Source organism: Leuresthes tenuis, unplaced genomic scaffold, assembly GCF_036924035.1.
Source record: "Leuresthes tenuis unplaced genomic scaffold, fLeuTen1.0.hap1 SCAF_5, whole genome shotgun sequence".
NCBI lineage: Eukaryota > Metazoa > Chordata > Actinopteri > Atheriniformes > Atherinopsidae > Leuresthes > Leuresthes tenuis.
The window spans coordinates 20558793-20575433 of record NW_027325359.1 but is presented as its reverse complement, the minus strand read 5'-3'; the positions used below and the strand labels follow the sequence as shown (position 1 = coordinate 20575433).

Genomic DNA, 16641 nt, shown 5'->3' with positions numbered 1-16641 from the left:
TGAGGTCATATGAAGATGACCTCTTTATATATTTCTAAATAGCTGTTTAGGGGCTGCCGGTTAGCAGATGAGAGGCTGACAAACTCCTATCTATCTGGTTACTTCTCACGAGTAATTAATGTTATCACGAGAAAAACGATCTTTGTTATATCGAGATAACAAAATAACTCATTCGTTATCAAGATAAAACAATATTTGTTAGATTGAGATAACGAGAAAATAGGTCGAGAAAAACAGTGCATAAAAAAAATAATAATCTATGGCCGTTCTCAGCTTCCGTACGACATACCAGTTTCTGAAATTATAAAAATAGATCGTATCAAAACAAGAAGGCAGATACACAACAGTAAACCAAAATTATACTTACTCAACCTTACACAGAATTGCATGTCCTGTTGTTGATTTCTTATGGTTAATTAACTACAGCTGTCTCAAATTTTGATAGCGTCAAACTCCGCCCACTCACGAGCTGTCTGAGACACTCCATAGCTGAGTCGAGCACGTGAGTCTGATACCTTAGCTGGATTGCGTTTGGGTGGATTTAGGTGCAGTGCCATGGACTATTTTCCCGCTGGAGATGAAAGCGACACCAGCCATGACGACTGGGATATTGGATTTTTTTCGGATGAGAAGTCTTCTGGCATGAAGGTTATAAAGTGCATCTTTTATTCCTTCAGATTATACCTGTAGAGCTAAGTGATAGCACTAGCATTGAACAATTGCGTCTCAATAGCTAACATTAGCTTGGTATCGAGCCCTGTAGTTATTGTTCTGCCTGCCTGGGAGGATTGTTACAGTCTTTTACCCACAAATTAGTAATGGGTTATATCCTATCATGAGTTTTTATAGATTTTTTTAATTTTTTTTATTTTCAAATACGTTCAAATACCTTTCACAGCAGTACCTTCCAACTGCCTTCCTTTTTGCATTTTTCTTCCCTTTTCTGTAGTTTTCTTCCTTCATCTATCTCCAGGTCCTTTCAAAATTACCTTTCAGGGGCTTTGAAGTTTCAGCCAATAACTTTCTGCTAAATTTTCACTATTTTCAGCTTTTATAGCATGGTCAGCTATCCACATTCAACTTTTCAGCATTCTCACTGCTGTTTCGCAGGAACCACTTTTTCTAGTTTTTTTTCTTTTAAATATCAATTTAAAAATTGTGAAAAGGGTGCTCTTTGCCCCTCTCTCTTTGGTTTTGACCTTTCACAGTCTGAATAGGCTGTTAAATCACTGTAATGGAGGGGGAAACTGTTTCCTTTTTAAACTTTTTTTTTTTTAAATTTATTTTTCATATAGTTTCATTTTCATAGGTCCAGTCAATTGTAAATGTCAATCGAGTTGTATGACTTGCACTTGACTTGCTTACACCTTATATTGGCAGTAATTTCAGCTGAACATCCCTCCTAATTCTCGCCTATAAATCACAGGTTAATTTTGACTCTATAGATGAATATGTAGATGAATGAGACAGTTTGTCATTTTTTTTTCCTGTCTTGGCATAAAATGATTTAAGGTTGATTAATGGTGACTCTTCTGTGCTGTCTCAGGATCTGGATACTGTTGTACCCCATGCAGAAGACAATGTCTCAGTCTTTAAAAGAGCCATTAATGAAGGAGACACAGATGCTGTTGAACAGCTGCTGGACAATGGCAAGTACTTGCTTGATATTTGCTTTATTTATTATTTATTGTTGGTGATAAATCAAATAGCAGTATATAAAAGCTCTTACCTATTCAGAAGCCCGTAGTCTTCAACTTCTGACTCTCCTCCTTATAATGTATCATATATTTTCAATAGAAGACAGATCTGTATTGTAGGCAGGCTAGCAAAGCACACCCACTGTGTCTATGAAGCCACTCTTTGACTCATGTAGAATGAGATTTGACATTGTCCTGCAAAACCAACCGTGGCTCTCCCTAGAAAAGACAACTTGATGATAGCATGTCTCTCCAAATTTGCAACATAAACCTCATTCATTCACATATACTTAATCCATTCTATAAGCACTGATGCACCCCTTTTCATTGAATATAGTCTGAATGTTTTTCTCCTCTTTGGTGTGTAGGGCCAAATGTCAGTCTTTCTTGACACCCAAGATGTGTTCCTACTCAAAGAATTTTACTGCATATGTGCACAGAGTTGATATGGCTTAATTCTTGTGTGACAGGGTTTCAGGTTACATTTCTAGAAGTAATGTGACTGACCATTGTTTTCCAAAGTATTCTGGAGCTGATCATGGTGATTTGAGGGTTTCTCACGTAGTGCCACCTGGGGGCAGGAGGGTTGGAATTATCTTATCATGATTGTGTTTGTGCACCAAGATTACCTGAGGTTTCTTGAATCCCCCAGACTTCTTGACTCTTAATCGTAATAAAGGTTTTAGGGATTTAAAAATGACAGTTCTGAGTTTTTGTTGCGTTTTTAAAAAAACTTTCAAATATTTCTGGAAATGGTGTGTGTGTACATGTATATGCTAAACCTACATATTTGACTATTTGCATATTTGTTTGTTGGATAATTTTTACATTTGAGTTTTTGGATATTATAAATTGAATGTGGAAATATGCCATTGAGATGGCATTTGCTACAACCATCGTAAATGAATGCTTACACTGTATTTTTGGACAAAAAATTGTGTAACAAGCTTAAAGTGTTCATTTGTTGTTTTTGGTGTGGACAGGTATGGATGTGGAAACCAGGCTCGGCTTTGATTGGACTCCTCTGATGTATGCTGTCAATATGGCGAACTATGACCTGGCCAAATTGCTACTTGATAGAGGGGCTTGTGCTAATTTCAGCAAAGGTCAGACCATGATAGTTGATGGGCTATCATTCAGATTTAAGATTTTTTTCTTTTAAGTATTGAACTGTTAGTTTTAGCCAAACGGCTACATTTACGTTTTTGCTAAATGTTTTTAGTTTTAAAAGGCATTGTCTTTTTAACTAGGTCGCTCGCATCTTCTCTCTTCATAGCAACATTTGCTCGAAACTAGCCTTGGTTCTGATACTGATTCTGTTAAAAATTCTCAGAAGCATTTTCATGCAAACTCGTCCGTGCTTCAAATAATGCTTACCACACGTCTTTGACGTGACCACATTTTTATTTATTTCCAGCTGGAAATTTGTTTTTCTTCCAGCTTCCAAACTTGTTTATTTTTTATCAGAAATGCTGATTTCTGTCATTTAGTTTGGTGGGAATAAGATTATATTCTTTTGTTTGAATTTCTATTCCATAGAATTGTCAAGTGAACGCAGGGTGAATTTCTGAAATGCCACAAAGAATCTGATGATTAAGCACATTTCTGTTTACTGGTTTATAGTAAATAAAGTATAATACATAATGCTATGACTTGATGGCAGTATAGGATGGGTTGCGTAAGCCTGTCACCTTTTCTTTTCGTGAGGAAATGGGTGGAAGTTGTTGAATTTTATTGTGTAGTACACATTAGAATAATTTGTTTACCAATCGGCATTTCTTTGAGAAGCAAAAACAGGTAATGATCCCTGAATAGGATTTTATTTTTTTAATTTTTTTTACGAACTAAATCAGAAAAAAAATCATTGTCATAACAAAAAATAAACTCTTCTATATACACTTAAAAAGGTTTTCATTATTATTGTTGACTGAAGATGGTTTCAGTTAATGAGACCAATTATTAGTTGATTTGAAATTGTCAGTTAAAGGCCAGGACAGCGCTGCTTAAAGCTGAACTTGATGTCAGAAAAATCCAATTTTTTTAATTGGCCTTTTCCCGGCCAGCCAGTCCACTCCCAGCAGGCAGGTAATGAATGCTCCTGTCTACTAAAGTCAAGGTAACACTTGTTATCAGATGAAACCCACCAGTTATTGTGTTTTACTGCAGCCAAAGTTTAAACTGTATTAACTTAATTTTTGGTTGGCTCCGGTAGTTCCACTGACTCATTGTTCCCTTTTTTTTTTTTTTTTTCTTTTTTCTTGAACTTGAATGCATTACTCTTAAGCTATTTAAGCATCTATAGCGACAAAAATCAAACTTTAATCCTCCCTTTACTGTTTATTTTTCAATAGATGCTGGTGCACACTGAGAACGAACCAAGACTATTGATAAATTAATTACTGACTAGAAACCATCTTGCTGTGGGATCATACCAGTCACTAACAAAGAACAAATGCCCAAAGACATCTATACATGGAAGAAACATTTTAGAAGAGTGGACCAAAATTCTCAACATTGCGAGAGATTGGTAAAGTTGCAGAGAAAATGATAACTTTAAGTAATTACTGCAAAAGGTGATTCTACAGGCTGCTACGTTGGGTGTATTCAGTTATTCACACACAATTGAGACATTTAGTCTCAATTTTTGTTTAAAGTATTCACTTTATTATAAGACCTGGTAAGGACTGGAAGATTTTTTTTTTCTTCTCCTAATTCTGTCTTGGTATGTAAAACCCTAGAGAAATCATTTAGTTTCTTTTTCAAATGGCCGTGTTCAAATAACTCTAAATTGATGGTTGATAAAGGCTAACCTGGTAAAGGTTTAATTATCTTTGATCTCTTGCCCACCACTTAAAATAAGAATTTAGCTTAATTAGGACAGATGGTTTGTTTCAGCAATGGTATTTCATCGCTACACTTAAGCCCTGAATACCAGATAGCCACGTGTAACCCTCTTGGTCCCTCTTGCATTGGTGTCCAGCTATTTCTCCCTTTGGCACATTTTTTCAATTTCTTCACCTGCTCCAGCCAAGCACCAGGGAATTGATCAGACATATGCTCCAGTACTCTTCATCTGACATTACTTTATGATGATGACGCCAAAGAGGACCTCTTGAAGAAACACGCTGATCCTTTGTGTTCTTGGTTAATGCTGACTGCACCCTCAGCCCAAAGCAATAAAAATTGAAGGCATCTGTTGGATTGAGGTCAGTCTGGTTAAAATAGTTTTCTAGTTTTATACTCAAATGCACACAACATGTTCTTGGTGAATTGCAGCTATAGCCTCAGGTATATTAGACATGGTCAGTCTGGGGATTAACAATAAATATTTGGCATGAATTTGTACCACATGTCACCTCCTTGTGCGCATGTGTCTCAGCATGTGCAAAAAGTGAAGGAAAGTTTAAAAGAATTATCAGTCTGGTTCTGAAGTGTCCAAAGAAAAGCTCAAAGTCACCGGACCTAGATTTAAGCCTAAGTACTAGTCATGCTATTGATATCTGATGTTAATTAGATTTCAGTCCTGAATGCCGAGGTAAACTGTGTGTGTGACTGATTTAGCATGGGCTCAACATTTGATGCTTAAGGCAGGTGAAGGAAACAATTAAACGGGAGGATGACATGTGGTCATGTCCTGATGGCGTTTGTCCAAGCAGCAAAGCTGAGAGGAGGAATGCGCGAGTGATTGATAATGTTCTCCGTGCTGCTGTCCTGCTCTCTCACCAATTCTCAGACCTCAGATTTATTTACTCCAGTCCTCCATAGACGCAAGCCAGGCAGTTTGGTTTACACCCACACACACATAATGTAAACACACACCGATATGAAGCCAAACATCCACAGCCACAAAGACTCAAATCTACATACAGATGTAGAGGCCCCTGTAAGTGTGTGCGCACAAACACACACACACATATATATATATATATATATACACACACAATTATTCAGACAAATTTTGATGTGATGGATTCGAACTGGACTGAATTATTGCTGGAATTAAACGGGAATTAAGCGCATAGCTGCTCATATCAAGGAACGATGAGGAGACGACTTTTTGGCTACATTTGTATAAAGGCAGCCACACTTCCTGATGCCAGATATGCAGTTATCCTTCTCCATCACTTGGTTCTGTTCAAAATTTTCTTTATACCTTACTTAAGCATGACACATAGCACATCTTCATTGCAATTTTTAAATAAGAATAAGTCTCATCAATGATTTAGATGACAGTGATCCAAAGAACCAGGGTTTATACGAAGCAATGTCTTAGATGTTACCAATAACCAGCCAGAGAAAAACTTTGCAATCAGAGACCATTTCACCTTAGAAAAGACGTTAAATTGTGATGGCTTAGCTGTAAAACTTGATGACAAAGTAATTAACTCAAAGTTAAACATTTAAAATGCAATTCAACTCCAGAAATGTTAAAGCTTTCGTGCATTTCACTTGCCAGGTGCATTTGGTGTTTTTGATGCGTTTAATGTCCAAGAAACAGCCACGTCAAAGACTGTGTGTGCATGTGTAATTCAGCTTCCACACAGGTGTTTTTTGTCAGCTGCAATATGTCTGAGGTTTTCCCACTCCAAAAGAAGCTGTCCTCCCATAGTCTAGGGCAGTGGTTCTCAACTGGTCTGGCTTCAGGACCCACCATCATTTGTTATAGACAAGCTGGAAAGACCCAGGAAAATTTTTAACATCTCAAATTTCTTTAATGAAAACATGACATAAAATAAAATATCACAGTGTGGCAATAGACACAAAATTCAAGTTTAATGATAAACAAAGGCAAACAAGAGTGTGACGGTAGAGAGGAAAAATTCCCTTTAACACTCAAATGGCTGCATTTTAATTCAAATTCAAAAAGTGCCCCCCCTTTGTCAAACCTGCATTTAGCCATGGTCACTCTCATATGAAAACTAACCATAGCTTTTCTTCTATCCGTGAAATGGTGGGAGTCGATTAGCATTACAGGGTATCGTTGCAACCTGCTTAGCCCTTTTAACTTTTTTTTTTTTTTTCCCAGTCAGAGTGTGGCGACCCATTGAAAACGGGTCCGCGACCCACCAGTTGGGAACCACTGGTCTAGGGCATCCATGATGCATTTTGCAATTGTTTTCAGCTTAATTAACATTAGATGTAAATTTTATTGTTTGCTCAACTAAATGTTTGCCTAAATAAAATTGGCTCTTGAATTGTTGTTTGCTTGTCCACAGATAAGTGGACTGTCCTCATGGCAAGTTGCACTGCGTCTGCCAGTGAGGACAAAATTGCCCATTGTGTAGAGCTTCTGCTGTCCAGGAATGCTGATCCCAATGTGGTGGACAGGTGAGAGAGGAGGAGGGGGGGGGGTGATAGAGATGTGTTTTAGTTTCAAATATTTGTGGGATTTTCAACGCATTTCGTAAGGTCATAAAAATTCTTCCCTTGAACGAGGGACTAAAGAAGACAGAGGTGCTGGATCAAATTTCCTTTGATGGTTCTCCTTATGTTTAGCTGCCGTGTGATAGCATTATGCACCAATGTGCTCCATACAGTGTGTGTATATTTGTGTGTTTTGTTTGGAATGTCCTGTTTTGGCATCTGCATTCACAGATGAGTACCAGATAGACAAAAAGACAAACAGAGTGTAAAGCGTGGGCAAGAGTATTTTAGAAACTTTTTTTTTTTTGTCTTTTAAACACTCAAATGGAAGCATGGCTTTGCTCATTTTTTAGGTCCAGAGCTGGTGTGTGTGTAGTTGGAAGAAAATAATAGAACAGGAAATAGGGAGGAGTCATGCACATCACTACATCTATGCTTACCCACCAGTAGTCAGCTATCAATTACAACTAATTACCCTTCTATTCACATAATTCTACAATAATGAAAACATGCTCTCTTTTAAATTGCATTTCTGTGTTTTTAAAAAAACTAAACAAAAAAAAAAACATGGGCATGTCATTCAGTGGAGGTTTTAAAGTGTCACTGAAGCCCCTTTTAGTCATTATTCACTCAGTTTATATCACTTATATCTAGGGATATCACCATACCAGACATTTAGTAGTCGATACCAATACCAGTGAAATTCTCAAAACCCAATTCGATACCATGGTAAAAAACATAACAATAAATTCCATGTACTTCAACATACTCTTTATTATAAACATTTGAACATTACAAAAAAGTGGCACTGGCATGTAGCCTTCAAGTAATGAATAAAAAGAAGACACTATCAACATTACAAAAAAAGAACAGTGGCGTGTAGCGTTCAAGTAATAAATAAAAAAATAAACCACTAACATTTGATCCATTTGAATTGGGATCAGACAATATCAGAACCATGATAGTGGGATATTCTATAATTTAGTAACTTGAAAAAATATCTGCTTAGTGCCTATCGCGCATCTAGTTTTAACGAGCACAGGTGATCTACGCACGTCTTTTGAACACAACTTTAGTCTTTGCAGTGTAAGCAGATACATTATTTGATCAATTTCAAAATTGGATAACTCGCGTTGTCACAGAAATAAGGAATACTTTCGGAAAGAGTAAATTCTGCTGTTTATTTAGATATACGGTGTATCGTATAGTGACGGGGACTTCGCAACTTATCCAGCCGTACTTTGCAAAGACATAACTTTGTTCTGTTTTTTTTTGTTGTCTTCATAACGTGATTATTTCGGTAAGTACAGATGCCCTTTGTAAAGTTCTGTTTCCGCTGTTTCTTGTGATATGCATTTCATATCTATGCGATTGGCAGGATCGTTCAACAGAGAACAATGGGTGTGAATTCGCCCACAAAGTGAACATGACTTGAAACTCACTCACCTTGAATTCTGTGAATAAATCTGGATGTCTGTCTTTGAGGTGCTTCGCTAAATTGGAAGTGTTTCGTCCTTTTGTCTGAAAAGCTCTTTGGTACTGTTTGCATATAGGTTTTTGCGAATCTATTACTAATCCCTGATCATCCGCCTCAAACGCAAAGTACTTCCAGACACGACTCTTACTATTTTTCTTTTCGACGAGTTGAGGCGGAGCCGTCGCTGCAGTTGCCATCTTCTGTGTTCCATTGCCACACTAGAACACTTATAGGTGTATATGGTGCCCACGTGACGTCTGGAGGAATTTCATCCCTGGTACCAATGGTACCTACGGTACTGTAGAAAAATGAGTACTGTCACGTTTTTAGAATTGTGGCATCAACTTGGTACCAAAATATCGGTTCTTGTGACATCCTTACTTACACCAGTGTAGAACATCAGAACATGCCTACAGACGCTGCTACAAAGTTTAAAATAAAAAAAAAAAATCAACGTGGTTGGAACAACAAGCAGTGTTTGTTTTTCTTGATTCAGACATTTCTTAAATTGAACTGGAAGCGAGACAGGTGTTTTGTGTTTTTTTCTTCTTTAACAAAGAGAATGAAAAGGTGTGTGGGTGTGTGTACACAAATGACTAGGGAAGTTGAAAATCCATCAGCCATTGCCAATGATTGGAAATCTGGTTTCCTGCCCCAGTAAGGACATTCATTCAAGCCAGTTTATTCTTGAAACACTTCTAGCATTACCATCTGTGTATTTTTGCTCTATCAAAGTGTTGATGCAGCCCCCAATAGCTTTGTTGTTTAGTTTTCTCTAATCCTCTGTTACTGCGTGCCTGTGCACATCACATGCAGGACTCACGCCACCTGAAATCCCCTGCTGACGGACACCCTGTAGCATCAGGAAATTGATTGGTTCCTTCCCAGACAAAATATTTAAAGAAACATAACAAAAGACAGAAGTATGCAAAGGAGCAGATGAGGTGAAGCGAGGGGCCAACAGCCTCCAACTCCAAAGGAAAAGCAGAATGTGAGGTTCATGTGGGTGCGTCTCAGCCCCTCTTACGTCTGAATATCAAACTGTTGATTAACACCGGCTGCTCGTCCCTCCGCTTTAGTGTAAACAAGAATTCTCTGTCATTTCTCAAAGCTGAGAAATGTAGGCGCACGATGTGGGGTCCATTGGCTCCATGTGTTTTTCCTGTTTTGTTTTTTTTGCCCTCTTCTTCTTCTATCCGTCTTCACTGTAGTGGTCTGTGTTGACCATAGCTGGTTAAGGAAACTAAAATTCCATCTTCATGCTGCATAGACCATAGATTTCGGACGGTTTATCCCCTTTCTGAGAGAAGCTCATGTCAATTTTTTATTTTTTATTTTTTTTTTAGATTGACCAAAATATTTCTGTAGAGATGTAAGAAGACTTTAAACAAAGCTGCTTTATCGGTACTTGCCAGTTTTTTTTTGGGTCATTATCATGCTGAAAGGTGACTCATTGCAACAGTTTCAGGTCCTACATAGTGTTGGGTAAAGTGATGGAGGGAGCCTGTTGTTATCCTGATATACTGTGGTGCTTGCGGACAGTATATATTATGATGTTTTGCCAAATTGAGTCGGCTATTAGCCATTTTAAGCTGATTGGCATAGACAGGTTCCATTACACCAGCCAGAAATATGTTTAGCATGAAATCGGACAACATGCTGCATTTGTATGACTCTCTTATCCTAAATGTGGGCATGACATGTTTTTAAGTCCTTGTGTAAATGTAATTATGAAATTCGCATAAGATTCGTATTGTTGGATCTGTTTGAAATTAATTGTTTGCCTAAGTATAGTGACTCATATTTCAGGAAGTTGTTGCTCATGATGTCCTGATTGGATGAATAATATTTACACTGAACTGTCAGCTTATTGATCAGCCCACTGTTTGGTAACTAGACAAAACTCACTCACTGAAGGACGCACAGCACAGAAAAGTCACTATAATACTATGTGAGGGACCATCCCACAGCAAAACCTTCCTTGGGAAGATACAATAGCATTGGACATGTAACAAGAAATATGACACCATCTGTCTCATGTTCTGGGGTTTTGAGTAATTATTGGGATGTTAATAAAAATGTTTGTCATGCACGTCAGAGCCATTGTACATCTGTTTGAGTTCAGAAAGAACATTGACTTCAGATTTCTTGGAATTCATTAAAGGAAGCACCTTTATTCTAAATATTTGAAACCCTCTGATGTGCAAAACAGATTCATGCCTATTTGACAACATGACCTCTGTCTAGGGCTACTATGTGTCCAAGAGAATTTTTTTTTAATTAATTAATTTTTTTACAAAAATCGGTCTTTGTACTGTCAATAGATTCAGACATAACAATAATTGTTCACCTCAACATGAAGTGACCTAGCACAAAAGGAACAGCTCTAATAGACATTTATGAGTTGTTGGAGTTCATATACTGGGTTTTGTAATATACCAGAAAAATATTGTTTACAAAAATAACTTAAGGTAGAAATATCTTTATATCTTTACTTGTTAAGATTAATGATGTGAATGTTGTATTGGAGTCTTGCACCAGTGTGTTGAAATGTGTCTGCAGGCTTACTAAAGTATTTACCACGTTTTTTTAATTATTTTTTTAATCCATTATCCGAAAATGGCAAGTACAGAGGTCTTTCCAGAAGAGTGGCCTGAAAAAAATTTAATTCCTCACCCAAAAAAGATGGCACTTTCACCAAAACTTCCCAAACATATGACAGAAGGTCCTCTGGTCAGATGAAACTTGAACTTGTATTTTATCACAACCTAACACATGGTCTGGTGCAAACCCAACACCTCTATTCACCCTGACAACACCATCATGCTGTGGGAATATTTTTCATGCACAGGGACTGAGAAACTACTAGAGTTGAAGGAATGGTGGACAGTGCTCGATGAAGGGAAATTCTTGAGGATGACCTCGAGAACCTCTAGTCTTTGAGAGATTTGAACTGTCCTGGTGGGTCACCATCCAGCACTTGAGTAGTTTAAGAGTAGACCTTTTAAACATGTTGGAGTGGCCTATTAAAAACACTGACTTTAATTCAGTTTAGAACTTGTGGCATGACCTAAAAATTTTTCAACTTTATGTCAACTGGAACCCCTCCAACATGAGGTTTTTGAAGTAGTTTTGCTTTGAAGACTGGGCAATAATTTGCTTCACAATAACAAATATTTTGCATCTTCAAGGCTGTTGAAATATTGTAAAATAGTTAAAGTACCAAGGAGGGTGAACATTTTTGTGAGCCTCTGTATTTAAGGCACAACCTCCAATTCCTCCCCTTGCCCCTACTCCTCCATTATAAAGTGGTAAGGTAAAGTGCCCAATTTATTTTCGGGATTAAGGACTAGGGGTAATGTCACCATCCAAATCCACTATTAATGATTAAAGAAAGGGAGCCCTTTACCTTACCCCTGCAATGCAAAGGATTAAAGCCAAGTTTTAGTCACAGGGAGAAATTGGAATTGGCCTTGAATCATATCTATCTGGTTTTTGCAGTGTAAGGCAGTTTTTTTTGCAGTTTTTTTCCCCCATAATACTAACTAATTCAGTGATATTAGAAAAGAATAGGTCTAAATCATAACAAAGTGTCATGTAGTGTTTGTCGAAGAATTAGACCTATGTGTGCACTGTTGGTGTACGTTTGAATTGCCCTCATAAATGTTTCCTCTAATCCTCTTTCCAGTTTCCTCTCTTGCACACACACACCCTGTTCTCTGTAAAAGCATGAAGTGAAGTGATGAATTGCCCTCAAACTTTCCCACCTTTTTGGATCAATGTATTTTTCTCACCCACTGTGTTGGTTCACATGTGATAAGAAACAGACAAATTGTCACCAGTTATTTGTTATACTTATCTTGTCCATGTGCAAATAATAGGCAATAGAGGAGTGACTAAATGCCAGAAAAGATCAAAGTAAATAGAATCAGATTTAATTTAGTTAATGTGCAGCACAAACTTTGAATACTTTGGTATATATTTAGCATTCTGATTTTTTCTTTGTAGATTCAAGATTGAGTTGTTTATTTACATTTGATGTGTAGTCTGAAATTTCAAACTTAATACAGATACCAAGGAAAATATTTGATACAACTGAGGGAAAACCAACAAATTAAGAGGCATAAATTGTTTTTGATAAACGACTTAAGATAAAAAAAAATGTTGTCCCCACTCGCTCCACTGATCCTCCCACCTGAAAGTAGGAGCAGCATTAAGGTTAAAAAGATGATTTCCTTAAAACAAATTCCAGAAATGCCTAACGTTCAACTTAATTTTCAAGGAAAAATAACAAAGGTGGAAAAATGCAGTTTGAACAGTTTTTTTTTTTTTTTTTGTTTGTTTTTTTTAAACACAGAAGCCCCCAAAAAAATCTCTCAATACTAATCCCACCCTTTGAAATAAAAATAAAGAGCTATGTAATGTTACTGCATGCTAAAAGTTCTGTTCATTGCCAAAACATTTATCAGTAATGATGTTAAGATTAAATTAATATTAATCTGTAGAACTGCATGTTGACTGAAGTTATTTTTGCTTGACACATTAGTCACTTCTGTGTCATTTTTGCAGTTTCTCCTGCAGACCGATAAGTTGATAACTGCCTTTCAACATGCTGCTGGCAGACCCGCTGCATGTCAACAGTGTAGTTTATGCATCATGCTGCTGTTGCCCTCACTTGTTTATCATGTTGACAGTTTGTGGTTTTGTCACCAAACTAGTTATCCCCATAGAAACGGCAGTACATGAAACAGAGTGCTCCTTCATTAATTTCTTAACCTTACAAACTACAAGAGTTTCATGTTGGAAAAAGATCCCTGCCTACTGTTTCCACAGCTTATCGACATTAGTAACGTGGACTGTCACAGGAGGCTCTGATGGCTTGTTAGTTAGGAGCAGGGTAAGAGGACTACAAGTCACTTATCGGACAGACACGGGTAGATGAGGACTCTTGCAGTTTTAACGATAATGCTCTGGTCTCTCACTCACACGAGACACACACAGATTCTCACTTAATCTGGGTGCTTCATAACTTTGACTATGATTTAATAAATAAATTAAAGTCCTGAAGAATGAAAACAGTTTGGATAGTTTAAAGCTGGTGACAGCAGCAGCTCTGTGCTGTTTCTCTGTTCAGCTGCCTGTCAGAGGAGGACTTTGTCCATTTGCAGGTTCTGTAGAAGTCTGTCAGTGTAGACAGCAAAGATTTAGAAGCTGCTGTTGATGTGATTGGAAATTAACTTAAATTTTGAGACTTCATGTTATTATCGATACTGAATATTGATTTTTGACAAGCCTGGTATTTGTGACTCTGGAGTCCCTTTGTGTTCCCACCATACTGACCACAAACATTTTTTTCTTTTATAGATTAAAATTCCACAAGGGCTTATGCTGCTTATCTTTGGCCACTAGTTATAAAATATTTCATGAAGAATAACAAAGCACCAAAAGATATTTTGCTCTTAAGACAGACTAAGCTGCAGTATTTCGGTGACTATTTGCAAACTTTAGACTTCACCTTTTCTTATCCCACTCACTGAACATGGATTAGAGCAGCATTGTTGTTCAGTCCAACAAAATAAGATGAGATATAATCTGATTTATATGTTCACACAACCCCGTGTGAAGGTGCAGTTTTTTATTTGATAATTGTCAAATTTTTATTTGAACGTCTGAGTTCTTTAGTGAGCCTGGATGTGTGCCTCGCTCAGGCTGAGAGCAGAGGAGACGGTGGTTTGAACACATCACGACAGGTTTATTTCTTTCTTTAATTTGTGCCTCCTCATCTCCTCCATCCTTGTCGTCAAAAGGTCTGTCGCTTATCGTTTATTGCACACCAAGCAATCTTTTACAGAATTCATATTGCACATGTTTATATCACAATGATGATATCCTTTTGATTTATAATGCAGCCCTAGTCTTAACTAATAAGTCATGTTGAAGACAGAGGAGACACTTTAATCACAATGTGTAAAAGGGATTGTTTTTATATATACGTATATGTGTGTACATGCATGTATGTGTATATATGTACATGTACGTATATACATCTACGTGTGTGTATGTACGTATACGTGTGTGTGTGTGTGTGTGTGTGTGTGTGTATATGTGTATATATATATATATATATATATATATATATATATGCTCATCTTCAAAAAAAAATGATAGAATGAAGCACAATGTTTTGGCATATTAAGAGACATGATGATGCAGCTGTACTACATGTCATATTTGGTTGATGTTGGTTTGAAATGACAATTCCATTGTTTTACTTCAAAGTTGTCTATTCTTAAGCCTTTTGTTTCCTCAGTTTACTTTGCAAGTGGAGAGGACTGTGACATGAGGAGAGGAATAAAGAATGTATGGATTGGGAAATTACTTAAGGAGTCTATATTGCAGTGCTCACACTGCTATGGGCAAAGTGGGCAATCACCCAGGGCGCAATCTGTGAAAGGGCGCACCGTGCACTAGGGGAAGAAAAATTAAAAATAAAAATCTATTTTTATAGATGAACTGTTTGGGTTTTTCTAGTTCTAACAATGTGTAGCTAGCTAAAACCGTACGGTGCGTCATGCAGAAACAGAAGACCAATGCGGATCAGAGGGTCAAGTCAAGTGTGTGCTCAATGAAAGATGGAAAATAAAATGTCAAAAAAGCTGTCAAATGCCCAGTTTAGGAAAAGAAGGAAAGAAGAAAAGAAATGGACAAAAGATAAAGGTATGCACTATGCTGTTATATCAGCATAGTGCATATGACAGCATAGTGTCATATGCATAGTATTCATGCAATGAAACGGATAGCAATAGCCTAATGTGATTTAGTGCGTTTATCAGCCTCTTTCTTGTAATGGCTAGAAGTAGCAACATTAGCTTTGTTATGCTACTATTTGTATACATTGATTTCATTGTTAAGCCCTGATAAAGGCAGTGTGTACTCCATTAGTTCCTCTATGAGCTAGCTGTTCACATTAAAATTTAAAAACTATAGAAATTTTAATTATAGATAATAAAGAGTGCCCCTGTCTAACATTTTGTAAGCTATACTTTGTGATATAGCTTTTTGAATAATTTGGAGTGTGTTATGCTTAGGTAATTGGGTGTTAACTATTGTGTTGTGTATTCTGAAAGTTCACCCTTAGGTCTACCATGTCACAAGAACGTCTGACTGGCCTTGCCATCATCAGCATTAACCAAACAGTTGGACAGCACATGCTCCTTCTACTCCGCTATGCACAGGAAAATACACCCTTATGGACCGCGGGTTTTGGGTTTTGCAATTCATTTTGCGCTGATGCTTTACAGACCACTGTGTGTGCCTGTCCAGGCAGGGGAAAAGCCCTCCCCGCAAGACACGTTAATGTCCAATCACTGTTGTCTCCACCCACGCACCCTTTTTCAGTCACTGTTGTAACTGGAGGCGGGTTCAAAGTGCAACTTGCACACGGAAGTGGGGAAAAAAGAAAACAAAGAGGCATGGCTAGCACTAACGGAGGAGTTGAGAGCAGTGGTGGACAAGCCATCGGGAGCACCAGTACATTTCCCAGTGGCCTGGCCGCCGAACTGACCCGCTAAGTGATTGCTGATGGTCGGTGGGCCATCGAGTTGAGGGCTGATCTCTGGTCTGGACGGCTGGACTAACAGAGTCAGCGGAGTAATGTTCCGTTAGTTAGACTAATTTGCATTGCAGCGTGCATTGAGAGGGCATAGTTTGTGTGCTATGACTAATGGTGCGTTCAAGTTGTACACGAACGTTGGAATTTCTGAGCCCAGAGTCAGAATTTTAATTGTACCATTTGAAAGTTGTTTAGTTACTGCTAACTTGAAAGAAAAGTGTTACATTATTCAGTTCACCAGTGATACTGGTATGTTTAGTTTTTGCTGACAGGCAAAATAAAGAGAATTTTGGGAGAAAAAAAATTGTTCTCTTTACGCACAAACACGTACCGAAACTGTATCAAAACCGTGGCCCATTGTATAAGATTGAGACGTGTTTTGAGGGACTACATAATTTTGCTCCACAGTTTTGTGTTAATAAAGGTTTTGTTTTTAAAACAAATCTAGTCTGTCTAACAAAAAAAATCTATCTGGACTTCCGTTGACTGTA

The 16641-nt window shown here is 37.6% G+C and overlaps 1 protein-coding gene across 1 annotated transcript in view; it reads left to right on the top strand.

Annotated features, from left to right (window-relative positions):
• The first annotated feature begins 555 nt into the window (after nt 1-555).
• Nucleotides 556-16641, top strand: part of asz1 (ankyrin repeat, SAM and basic leucine zipper domain containing 1) — a 33046-nt gene continuing 16960 nt past the window's right edge. The window contains exons 1-4 of the mRNA XM_072386451.1: nt 556-648; nt 1547-1649; nt 2681-2803; nt 6914-7025. Coding sequence (XP_072242552.1) covers nt 556-648; nt 1547-1649; nt 2681-2803; nt 6914-7025 — 431 coding nt within the window. The remainder of the gene's footprint in view (nt 649-1546; nt 1650-2680; nt 2804-6913; nt 7026-16641) is intronic.